At 35.8% G+C, this 12,320-nt stretch overlaps 3 protein-coding genes across 3 annotated transcripts; 1 reads left to right on the top strand and 2 right to left on the bottom strand.

The window, feature by feature from the left end:
- Positions 1 to 13: 13 nt before the first annotated feature.
- LOC111804697 (type 2 DNA topoisomerase 6 subunit B-like) lies at positions 14 to 4,739 on the bottom strand. Its single transcript, XM_023689451.1, has 12 exons — positions 4,665 to 4,739; positions 4,443 to 4,551; positions 4,132 to 4,215; positions 3,631 to 3,657; positions 3,112 to 3,220; positions 2,948 to 3,023; positions 1,890 to 1,910; positions 1,576 to 1,766; positions 1,226 to 1,367; positions 934 to 1,125; positions 702 to 836; positions 14 to 307 (listed from the first exon to the last, which is right to left on the bottom strand). Exons 1-12 carry the CDS (start codon positions 4,698 to 4,700, stop codon positions 14 to 16), a joined length of 1,416 nt encoding a protein of 471 aa, XP_023545219.1. The 5' UTR covers positions 4,701 to 4,739.
- Positions 4,740 to 5,366: 627 nt separating this feature from the next.
- LOC111804696 lies at positions 5,367 to 9,727 on the bottom strand. The gene is made up of 7 exons (XM_023689449.1): positions 9,416 to 9,727; positions 9,153 to 9,245; positions 7,892 to 8,011; positions 7,741 to 7,819; positions 6,908 to 6,994; positions 6,167 to 6,229; positions 5,367 to 5,772 (listed from the first exon to the last, which is right to left on the bottom strand). The coding sequence occupies exons 2-7, from the start codon at positions 9,206 to 9,208 to the stop codon at positions 5,704 to 5,706; spliced, it is 474 nt and encodes a 157-aa protein (XP_023545217.1). The 5' UTR covers positions 9,209 to 9,245; positions 9,416 to 9,727; the 3' UTR covers positions 5,367 to 5,703.
- A 1,445-nt stretch (positions 9,728 to 11,172) lies between these two features.
- Positions 11,173 to 12,319, top strand: LOC111805087. The gene has a single exon (XM_023689970.1). The coding sequence runs from the start codon at positions 11,355 to 11,357 to the stop codon at positions 12,219 to 12,221; it is 867 nt and encodes a 288-aa protein (XP_023545738.1). The 5' UTR covers positions 11,173 to 11,354; the 3' UTR covers positions 12,222 to 12,319.
- The last annotated feature ends 1 nt before the right edge of the window (position 12,320 follows it).

Genomic DNA, 12,320 nt, shown 5'->3' with positions numbered 1-12,320 from the left:
GCAAAATTTATACTTACAAATCCATTGGATCAAAACCATCTTCATCACATTCATCGTCCACAAACTGTAGTTCGTGGCGACCTTCAAACAGAAGAGGGGCAACTTCTTTAGTTCCTTGTTGCCTTCGGTCATTCACCTCTATGGCTGAAATGATCTTTTTCTTTATATTTTCTCCAACAATTTCCCCTTCTGATTGATGAGGTTGCAAGCCAAGAATTGCAAGGCATTCTTCTTTGAAATCCATGTCACTGGAGTATAAAACTAGGCCAGCAATTGATTTGGCAAGATCAGGGGCAAACTTACTGATCTGAAAATGAAAAATGGAAGCAAGTTCAGGAAGCTGCTCTTGATTCCTACGAGAACATGCTAAGACCTGACCATAACCTAAAATTATGAGGAATCAAGCTCTACACGTGCAAAAGGATGCATATAGTATTGCGTGCATTTCGAAGATGATGCATATAGTATTGCGTGCATTTCGAAGATAATTCATCACGATAAAAAAATCATTTGCCAAACTTAAACGTGTAAGCAGAATTCTTGGCTAAACTACGTTAGTCCTCGTGAAGGGTTGAGATTTAAAAAAAAGTTGAAAATATTATGATCTTCCACAAAAAAGGGCTTCTACTTCAAAACTAAAAATGCACCTGTTTAATTATTAATTTAGTCTGTGCACATGAGACAGTGAAATAGAGATTTACCTTGAGGGTATCGGCACTGAGAAGAACTCCCGCATGTTTATTCTTGAAGTCGTCCAGTGCAAGTTTAACTGCTTTTCTTATGAGTTTTTTATCAAACCGTGTCTTCTGCAACAAAGGCATGGCCTCGAACACAAGCTAAGGCAGAAAACGAATTTTATATACCATACAAAATAACGATCAAAATTATCCTTCTTTATTAACATTCAAACATAAGATTTAATGAATATTATACCTTATCATAGCAGTGGACAACAATATGAATATGAAAAGATAGGGGCATGTGTTCCCACTTTAATAGTGCATGACTTCTTTGATCGATAGCACATTCCAAAGCCAATCCATAACGTTTCCAGTCAATGCCTGTTAATGCCTTCAGAAGTGCCTCGGAGATTGAACAAGGCGCAAAATCTTTAAAACAGAGAACCTATGTAATCATGAGCAATAATCAAAATTAAGCCAGAGTTGCATGGTACTTTCTGAAACGGAAAGAACGGGAAGGAAGGGAGGGTGATAGGTCAAACAACCTTCGTATCAGAGCATCCTGCTCCAAAGCAATTATTGGTCGGGTTTGATATTTCACTAGTCACAACCGCTGCCTCCACTACCAGTTTGGTAGTTTTATGCTTGTCTTCACAAACCATTCCACCCCCACTCCTCAGATTATCCCTAAAGTTTGAAATTTGAAAATAATAATAATAATATAATGCACATCGTAGGCGAATTTAACAGCTAAATTATTTAAACTATGAGTGCAGACTGGAACAAAGTTTCTTCATATCTCATCAGGAAATTATTTGTACTCTTTATAACCCACCTATAACCAGAGAAGTTCAGTCTAACAACGAGTTGGCGTAAATTAAAGTAACAAACTCACCTGTTAGGGAAACAAGAGTCACAGGCCAAACTGGATCCATGCCTTAATACATAACTCTCAAGGCCCAATTTCAAATGATCAAGAGTTGAAGCTGCAAAAGAGGAACTAGTGGAAATTTTTTCCAGGAAAACAGCATCATTACGTGACCCTGGGACATCCTGGCCGTCGGCCATAACTTCCATTGCAATATTCTTGTGAAATTGAAAAGCTAATGAGTTCCTTTAGTACTAAACCATCGCCATAGGAAACGTAGGTAATTTGGAAATATATATATTCATGTAGATTATGTGAATGGAGCAGCGAGTTCAACTTACTGGGACCTTTAGAACGAGAATCTGCAAAATAAAGGAGGATGAACTCAGGTAGGAAATGCGACTATAATTCAATAAAGAAAAACACCTTGAGAAATGTACACTGTAGAGTTTATTTGAAACACCAAAGGTGTTGATTTGAGATGATTTTAAATTCTGTTCAATATCACAACTATGAGAAATCATAAAACTTCAGAGTTCAAGGAACAAAATTTGAAGTTTACTACAATGACGGGAGACATAAAAAATGAATATTTTTATTTGCATGGGCTTCCAAAAGATCTACACTAACGACTAATTAGGTTCATCTCAAGCAAGTACATTACAAAACTGATCTTGCTACGGTCTCTTGAAATTCTATCCCTAAAATGAGAGTCGAGACTGCATTGCATGTTTTGAGATATTGCAGACTATCTTAAAACCCTCGTAAACTTCCATTATCAAATTTCAAAGAGCAAAGACCATCTTTTCAATTAAAACTTCATTTTCACCTTCATTTTCTATCTCATTGAACCCACCCTATTGTTTTTAATGCTTAAAAAAGTGTCAAATAAACAAACAGTTCATTGCCATTTTTTTGGTTTGACAGAAGGTGCATGATAGAGGGGTTAATAATTAACTGCTTACGAATGCCCTTACAATTCTCCTTAGAAACTATGGGTAGAGGCTGGCCTTTAAAGTTGTTTTGAGCAATAGTCACAGTTACAGTCCATGATAGGAGGAGTGCAAGAGCAGAAGTCTACAACTACCCCTGACTCCAAACTTGATATTTCATCTCAGGTCTGATTCATTTTGTTTTGTATGAGGCAATCTAGCTAATTGCCGCTTAACTAGGCAGTGCCCCACATGGAAGTATTGTACATATTGACTTATTCATTTTGTGAAAGCAGCAAGTAAAACCGTAGAATTTCAGCGAAGGTGGCAAAGAGGAGAAAACATATGAAAAATATTTAAGCAGTCAAATAGCTGGCATACTGCAAAGAAAAATAGTTAAGATACAATCAAATGTTATCCTAAGACAGAAATTAGTAAATAGATTCAGCCATAAAGAAGAAAGAGACCTTCTGAAAGAAGCAGTTGAACTCCTCCAGCAAAACATCAACACTTTCAGAAACAGACAAACACACTTCGGTTCCACTAGTTCACGTATTTTAAAAAATCCGATTACTGCCTATTCCAAATAAAAATAAAGAGAAGTGACCAAAAAGTTAAAATGGTTCCATGCCTGAATTTCACACCATGCTTAATGTTCGAAGGTAGCAGAATTGGCTTCCTGGTAGTGACATTCTCTTTCAGATTCAACTCATAACAACTTATCTCTTTATCACAAATATCTGCAATCTCTACAGGGCGTTAGTATATGCACAATAGGTACAAGATTTAAAAAACAGAGTACAACTTCATGAAGCAAAACTACGCAAAATAAATATAATATGCTAGAAAGGCTTGTAAATTGTCGATAAATCAGTTTTTTTCCATCAATTTAGAACATCATCTTCTTTCCTTAAGTATCCATTCACACTAAACTTATCTTACACCTATGCTGCTATGCACTTAGGAATTGATCTAGAAATTCAGCATACAGTAAAAATGTACAAAATGTGCTGATGAATGATTAGGAAGGGATCTCAGTTCTAGGACACAGCTAGTGACTCTTCCTTGGAGGTGTTGAAGCAGATGCTAAATTCATTCTTCCCCGAGCCATTAACTGAAACTAAAGTAATTTTGAGGAAATGGAACTTACTTGTAGTTCTCACATAAACAATTCCGTCTGCATAAAATAGCGGAGATGTATTAATCAACATAGCAAACCCTACGGCAGAGTATTTAAATAATTTTTCAACGTGAATATAGATACATATAACCGAGATAACTTCAACAAACAATTATAAATGTGATGAAGAATTGTTTTCTGAATGCAGCTTTTCGAGAGGACGATGGTTGGACTTGCTGTTTGTGGTAAGCCTCAGCTAAGCTTATTTGACTAAGGAGAAAATATAATCGCTGGTTAAACATGTATGCTCGTGTTGCCTTATAGGTAGGAAGGTAAGAAAAGTTGCACATACTCACGAAAACAATAAAGATGTCTACAGCTATACATGAGCTACTGCATTGAATGGCAGGATAAGAAAACAATAAAAAAGTAACACGAAGAATAATGAAATGATGTAGAGGTACTAATCAAAACATTTTACTAATCATCAAGTGCTGCCAGAGCGCTACAGGAGCAGAGTCAATTACTCACTCCATGTTTCGGCAAGGATACCTTCAACGGGGCACTTCAAATTCTGAAACTCCTCTATGCAGCTTCCAAGGCCGGTATCTGAAACTACATCGAAAAAAAAAATCTAGAAATAATGTTTTGAGAAATGAATATTACTCGGTGCGAATTTTTCTTCATAATTTTTCAAGCTTTGGTGCTTCCTTCAGAACCGAACGTAACTAACTGAGAACAGAGTCGTCAAAATGTGTTATAAACCAAAATTGAAAAGGACTTGATGAGATTTTTAATATTTCCAGAATCGACGGCGACAAAGAGCGTGGGAAATCACTTACTAGAAATACGAACTAGTGGAGGATCGGAAGCGGGAGAGCGTTGCAGAAGAACTGAGAGTCTGCAAAGTCGTTCGGAGCAGATGCATCTCCGTATTGCCGAAGAAATTAGCTGCACTAAGCAAGTTCAGGAAGAGTATTCTTCAAAATCTCTCGTGCTTTAAGTCTCACAAAACAAAAAACAAAAAATAAATATCGGTCTCAGTTCAACAAGATTGAACTTACTAGTAGGCAGAGGTCTTGAAGAGAAGCAAATTCCATGGTTGCAGCTTTGAGAGGATGCTAAAACCAACTCCCGCGCTCCCGTAAATAAAACATGCACCACGGCTTCCAATTCAAATCTTTGTTTTATATGATTCAAGTTGGGCCGGCCCACGAACAAAAATTTCCTAACGAGGGCCCAGTCCACTGAGAACGTTTTCGGTTCCGCACATATATTTTATTCTTCCATTTTTTAATTTTTAAAAATTATAGTGCAAAACATTATATTATATTTTAGTTTATGAAATATTATTTGATTTATTGATGTTTTGAAATTATATTATATGGTGAAAATTACTAATTATAAAAATTCTTTGAATTAATAGTTTTTTTTATTAAAAATATATAAAAATGGAAGAAGATTGTGTAAATTTTTTATGGTTAATCCACTATTTGATCCCTAAAAAAATAAATGAAGAATTTCAAGTAAACAAGGATTTGAAAATACCACATTACCTTTGAACTATATTTATTGTGATAACTATGAAGATAATTAAAAATGTTTGGAAACAATATTTTGTTTTAAAAAAACATAGTACTGTTTAATTTGACATAATTAGTTACGTACTTTTCTCGTAAAAAAAAGTTCCCATAATAAAAGAAAACAACTATATATTTTATATATTCTTCTAGCCAAAGTAAACAATTACATAACTAAGAAACATGTACTAAAAGGCCTCGAACCTGAGTCACAATCCACTGACTTCAAATAAATAATTTCATACTGAAGAGAGGCAAATGAAATGTTCTGAAGATGGCCCCTTGGAAAGAAATTAGATATCAATATTACCACATAGAGGATATACGGCTAACTTTCCTGCGAACCTAGTTATACAAACTCGAGGGTGAAAACCAGGAAGTATCTTGTATGAGTCTACTTTTCATGTGGGCATAAAGATTAAACATCTATGGAGTTTGTATCCATCATGTACGGCACAAACCAGTTCAAAATCACAGATAAGTTACAAAGGCTTTGCGCTCTTGACCGTGTATTACTTTTGATTCAGCGACCATATATCCCGTGACGCTTAAAAAACTCTCTGAATCCATAGGCACTGGGGTCATAGTTGAACTGGATAAAAGAAAATAAACAAATCAATGAAACAGAAACATAGGTCAGTGAAGGATCCCGTTTACTATTAGAAGCTTAGCTTGCGGAATTGAGAACTTCAATATTTTCCAGCAGAGAAAACTTCATTAGGCCTTATTTGGTTTAAAAGCCAGCCAATCATTTTAAAATACCATATGTTCAATGGTAAATAATGTTAATAAAATCAGGTGAAAAAACAGGACATCCAAATCAAATGTTAAGTTCGTTACATAAACTTCTTTTAGTGTTGCTGGGATGGGATGTAAGAAGGGGAGATGCTGTGGAAAATGGACAATGACCATACGTGAAAGCATCAGCAATGAGAAATGAATTGATAAATTGAGTATACTTAGGTTAACAGAGCATGAAAACTTACGGGTAGAACCTTCACCGAGTACTTCGTAATGTTAGGATCAGAAATCTTTCCCTGGCTAGATGCCTGCACAAAAAATATTGAATTCAAATCATTAATAAATGGACTGAGAATGAAAACGGTAAGGTATACACATTTTCTTTTAGCATATAGATAAGTACTATTTTACGGCAGTATTGATAGAGTTTGCCTAGCTTCCATTTAAGACCGTATCTCTCATCAGCTTGTTGTTTACAATACAATGTTTCTAAATGTAAAAACAACGTAAAATGGAACAAATCCATCTTCTAAATAAAAAAAAATAGTCAATATTTTCTTGAGCATTAAAGCAGCAATGTTCATTAATGGTTCCATTATCTGTTGGTTCGCTGTGCTTGCAAGAAATGAAATGCAAGCACAATAATGTTGGATTAAAGCCACTTGTTCTGGATACAAACATGTGAAGAAAGTTCTATAGAGACCACAGAGCTAGAAGCCACCATCGCAGCATAGCCCTTTCCCTTAAGCTGTTATCTTTTGTCAATACGAATTTACTTCTGTCTGTTTCATATTAAAAAAAATGCATTATCACATTTTATGGCCAACTAAAGTTCAAGATAAATTGTATACAGCATTGACAAAAGTAAGCACACATTATTCAAGAAAGAGCTTATTTTCCCATTAATCAAGAATTGGAAACAAAATCATATACGGTTACACTGGAAATCAAACTAAGACAAAACACAATCAGATGGGCAGTCCTACTTGTTGTGGGCTATGAAACATCTCGATAAATGGATATTCCTTTCTCTGCCGTGAAATGCAGAAACCAGGATACTTTGGGCACTCAACCTGAAGTTTAAACGTGAGATCGAAGTCACAAGAAAGTAAACACAAAAAATGCAGTGGCATATTATGATGTTGTCTATTGTTTCAAACTATTGACTAAATCCATGGATCACAGAGGCACAATGATAAAATGACCGTTACAATGAAATTAAGAAAACGGCTTAAGGAACATTTTCATAAAAAAAAAATGACAAGAAACATAAGAAAACGGCTTAAAGAAGATCAAGGAACTTATATGGATACCTTGTAATGAGAAATCATAAATTTGTGCATGGTGATTTCGATATGCACAATAAGATTAACATTAACAAGTCATTCTATATATTTTCGAATAACATTTAAAAAAAAAAAAAAAAAAAAAAAAAAAAAAAAAAAAAAAAANAAAGGCAGAAACATTTCAATACAGATGGGGCATCAATTAGAGGAAGCGGAGTTTGAGACGTACCCCCAGACATATAAGCATGCTCAAGAGACATGTAAGTCAATAAAAACAGAATGCAATGTTTTTTTATTACTATTTTAATCTCTGAAATAAAGTAAAATAAATAGGTGGCAAAAAAAAAAATGATGCAAAGGATGACAAATGTGATTAAATAATAAGAAAAATAAAAATAAATCAAACAAACCATTGTAAAAGTTCTATAACTCAGTTAGACTTCAGAAGAAATGAAGCTGTCAAAAGATAAGAAAAGAAAAACGTCAATAAATCATGGCACGTCGGGTACTCCTATCATAAGAAAATGACTTACACGCATAAATTTCACAGTCGGATAAAACTCAACCGCAGCTTCCTCCAATACTTTGTCAAGATGCTTTGTGTAATTACCTCTATAGAATTAAACATGAGCATTTAACCTAGAGAACAAAAGGAAGGTGCTAATACGAACAGTATTCATGTACCTGACTGTAAAAGCAACAACGACTGGATAACCTTCATGAAGGAGCTGGACAAACTCACGTTCAGATGTAAAATGTATGACCCTTGAAGGCCCAAGATCTTTTGGGAAACCAGTATAGTATCTATAACAAGTAGAGGGATGTGGAATAAGCAAAATTGTGAAGAAAAAAAAAACAGACTACAAAGAGTCGTATCTCACAAAAGTAGAATGCATTCTGGAAGAAAAGTTTATCCTAATCATGTACCTTTGACCATTATAATGCTAAATACAACTCAGAAAATCGGCTCTTGCCTAAAATGAACAAAAATGCTTATCTTCACGGAACATGGACATGGAACTCCAAATATCCTCATCCAACAACAGAAACTAATAGATGAAATGATCCAAGCTTAACATAAATAAATATAAGAGAGAGAGTAACTCATAGTTCAACTTCTCAAATATAATAAAGTGATTGTTAAGGGGAACCCAAAATAAATATAAGACTTTCCTGGATTAGAGGGTTCGGAAGGGGTGGAAACCCAAAATGTTAACAGTTCCATTTTAATCTAAGGAGAACTAAAAGGGCCCCTCTTTCCATTTTCCTCTGCCTAGATGGATATGAGGTTAGTTCACAACATCAGATGAGAGGTGGATTAGATGTTTGAAGGCAACTAGAAATTGTTCTTATGACAGTTGAGTTATTGATATTAGTAAATTTACCACAACCTATCCGCTTAAGCTTTTGGGTTTATTGGTGATTTAACATGATTTCAGAGCAAGAGGTCATGTATTCAAACCTTTGTAATCTTATTTTCACCCCAATTAATATCAATTTCCACTTGTTGAGTTTTTTACAATTTTTCGAGCTCACAAGCAAGGAAGGGAGAGTGTTGAAGTATTGATACAATTAAATTTAAGGTAAACTATCAGCTTGAGCAATCACAATGAGATGGATTGCCTGGGCGGAAAATGGCAGGTTAGTAACATGGTGCCGCCTCATAGAAAGCATAACAGCAAGATGATCAAGGAAGAGATCAACAGTGGAGTGAAAATAGATTATTTGAAGGGATTGATTGGATGCAGATGAAAATGGGGTCACATCCATTCTAGTAGGAAGTAAATTTCGCGTGTCATAATCATAGAAACAACTACTGCTAAAAGAGCAAAAATGAAGAGCTGCAAAGTCCACAGAGTGCTTATTCAATCATATTGCTGATATCAGGGGTCAGACTTCCCAATTCCTTGCCCCGAAAAAAGATAATAACAACAACATCACATACTTGCATGTCGCACGAAGGTGAATAAGCATTCTATCCAAAATTGTTGGGTCTCCCATCTGATCAAATCGTGCAAACAATCAACTTCTCAGTGTCCTACAAATATCAACATAAATGCATTTATCACTGGTGAAATCTCGCAGATCAAACCATTAGCAGAGTATGAAAAGTAGAGGAAAACAAACAAACTAAAGCACACATCCAAATTAAACTATAGAAGCCGACAAACCATAAAATTAAAAGGGGAAAAAAGGATAACTATCAACCTTCAATCACGGAATTACATAAGGACGTGCAGTGGGAAGGTTTGCTGGAACTATGGTTATGGCGAGTGGCCGTGAGACAATATTTCGAGGCGAGCTTCTGGATGGAGGATTTGGCGCGATAAGAAACCCACTTGTGACTCTGAGAGGCGAGAGAGGGACCGAGAGGAAAAAGAAGAGAAACGAGAGAGGACCGAGTGAAGTAGGGGTGTATATTTGTTCGGCTCGATTCGATTTTAGGTCCAACCGATCGGTTGGGTCTCATAACGGAAGAAATCGAACCGATTCAGACTAGTCGGCTTATCGGTTGTACATTTTTTGAAGTCCCCATTTCGTCAAAGATTAAGCTGAAATGGTTTGTGGATCGTATGTCGTCTAGTTTGTGGATCTTGAATCGTTATTTTCACCCAACCATTCTTTTCTTTTTTTCTTTTTTTTTTTAAACTAAAAAAACACTTACTATTTTAAGAAAAAATTAGAGAGAGATCCACTCTAAGCTTTTAAACTAAAGGAATAACATTTTATATGCCTATATTAAAATATAACATTTTTTTTCCACGCATATCCATTTTAAACATTTTTCTCATGCCATTATTTTAAATTTTAAATTTTTAACTTATTAGTTGAAAATAATGGTACTGTAAATGAGAAAATAAAATTGATATTTTTGAAGAGTTTATTAAATAAATAATGTTATCTTATGTGAGACATACTTCTCATATTATTATTTATTTTCATGTTATTATTTCAAACTCTCTCTTTTCTATTTTTTAATTAGTTATCTAAAATTTTTATTGGGTGGATAAGAAAATAATAAAGGAATAATAAAAATTTTCTTCATTCTAAAGGTCTTTTTTTTTTTTTTTTTTTTAATTTAATAAATGAATATATATTAATGGATTATGTGAAATTGATAAGGCTTACAAGTAGAAAGTAATGTCAACTAGATTTAATTAAAATAAATGGCATAAATTTGGATATGGTCAATGATATTTAAAGAAGAAATGAAGTATTAGAAAAGAAAGAAAAAAAAAAGCAATAGCATGTCCAAAGTCCTTAACATGCAAGTCATGAACAAAACAAAACCATCCACTTCCTTATGTCATCGGTGAGGATTGATTGCACCTAAACCATGGATATGAAATCCGATCTTTTGACTTTGACTTGCTGATCAGGAATGCATGCTTGTCAGCCAAATGAGGCTCCTTACCCGGTGACGAAATCCCTCCCCTTCTCGAAGTATACCGAGTCAATCAATTTAGAAGCTTGCATAAAAAATAATAATAAAAAGCTTGTGTGAGCTGTCCGGTTTCACGTGTGAACAAAAGAAGCACCCATACAATTTCTCAACCGCCGCCAAACAAGAAAAATGGAGAAAATGGAAAGCATTGCAATTTTCATAAAATTTCATCCAGTTTTTTTATTTAATCAAATTCAACATTGAACTTATATATTCATTAAGTTTACAAGGAAAATAATAATAAATAATAAAAGACTCTAAAAACCTCATTACTTTAATATATACATATATATATATAAAGCTTAGTAGAGCTGAAATTGACTATTAATATTTTCACCAAGAACTTATAAAAGGTCTGAAAGTAACCATTACAATTTATAATTTATAACTGGCAGTAAATATAAAATTTATTTGTTCTAAAAAAAGGTCAAAATGAACACAATTCACTCGCTTTTAGTAGTCTAGAAGTTGGTTGCTTCGGATTCCATGAATGAATCAAAGAAGAAAGCCAAAAGTAGTACTTCTCGCTCAAAAATTGGAAACTTCATAGTCGTCTCCACCAAGCAACTACCTTATTAAATAACCGAGCAAATTCTCACCCATCAGCACCCAAACCCACACCCCTCGCACACACGCGTTTATAGTTTCCGATCTCTTCCTCCCAACGCCATTTTCCATTTTTACCACTCTGGATACGAGGAGATGCACGCTGGTGAGCTATTATCCTTCTCTCCTTCTTCTTCTTCTTCTGCAACTACAACCTTAAATCAGGAAGATTCTGCCGCCACAAAGATGAACATGGGCGTCTCTGCTAATTCCAGCCAGGCGGAGCAGATGGAAAGGGACCTTGAATCCTTGGCTTTCGACGACAAATTACGGGTGGAGGATGGTGAAGAAGAAGAAGATGATGACGATGATGGAGACTTTTCGTTTGTGTGCGCCAATCCTGATGGTTCCTCCCCAATTACCGCCGACGATGCCTTCTATAACGGCCAGATCCGCCCCGTGTACCCACTGTTCAATCGAGACCTCCTCCTTGTGGACGAGAAGGATTCTGAATCGCTTCGCCCGCCCTTGAGGAAGGTGTTCATGGAAAAGCGCGATACTCTGGCTCCCAAATCGGAGTTGGAGTTGGAGTTGGAGGTGGAGGGCGTTGTTGAGGGCACCTACTGTGAGTGGTCTCCTTCGGCGGCAGGGCTCGGCGAGAAGAGCAACTCCACGGGCTTCTCCAAGCTCTGGAGATTCCGGGAATTTATGAAGATGCACCGAAGCAGCAGCGATGGCAAAGACGCATACGTTTTCTTGAGCAAACCCTCTAGTTCCAGTTCCCCCAAGTCCCCCGACAACAAGCCCCACAAGCTTCAACCTCAAACACCATCCTCTGCTTCCGCTCCAAAAGTCAACCGCCTCAAACCCCAGACAGCAGCCTCTGCCCACGAGACACACTACGTCAGAAGCAGAGCCCAGAACCAAGCCCACAAGCGCAAGTCCTATCTCCCCTACCGCCAAGATTTGGTTGGCTTCTTCACCACCGTCAATGGATTCAGTAAAAATGTTCATCCTTTTTAAATCAACATTCATTTTCCATGTAAATATTTCTACCCCAACCCATAATTTTGGCATTAGCAATACAATGCGATGCGAGAGAATTAATTCATCTTGAATTTT

This window comes from Cucurbita pepo, chromosome LG11, assembly GCF_002806865.2.
Source record: "Cucurbita pepo subsp. pepo cultivar mu-cu-16 chromosome LG11, ASM280686v2, whole genome shotgun sequence".
NCBI classification, from domain to species: Eukaryota; Viridiplantae; Streptophyta; class Magnoliopsida; order Cucurbitales; family Cucurbitaceae; genus Cucurbita; species Cucurbita pepo.
The sequence above is the reverse complement of the archived record's forward strand: the minus strand, read 5'-3'. Positions and strand labels throughout refer to the sequence as shown.

Bases quoted from the DNA above. Each gene is read 5' to 3' on its own strand.
- LOC111804697 (XM_023689451.1), bottom strand. From the start codon at position 4,700: ATGGAATTTGCTTCTCTTCAAGACCTCTGCCTACTA. The intron at 3,658-4,131 runs GTGAGTAATTGA...TATTTTATGCAG, and splicing joins TATCCTTGCCGAAACATGGA to ACGGAATTGTTTATGTGAGA. The intron at 3,024-3,111 runs GCATGGAACCAT...TACGTGAACTAG, and splicing joins AAGCATGGTGTGAAATTCAG to TGGAACCGAAGTGTGTTTGT.
- LOC111804696 (XM_023689449.1), bottom strand. From the start codon at position 9,208: ATGGGAGACCCAACAATTTTGGATAGAATGCTTATTCACCTTCGTGCG. The intron at 6,995-7,740 runs GTAAGTCATTTT...TTTAAACTTCAG, and splicing joins CGACTGTGAAATTTATGCGT to GTTGAGTGCCCAAAGTATCC. The intron at 5,773-6,166 runs GTAAGTTTTCAT...TCTTTTATCCAG, and splicing joins ACTCGGTGAAGGTTCTACCC to TTCAACTATGACCCCAGTGC.
- LOC111805087 (XM_023689970.1), top strand. From the start codon at position 11,355: ATGCACGCTGGTGAGCTATTATCCTTCTCTCCTTCTTCTTCTTCTTCT.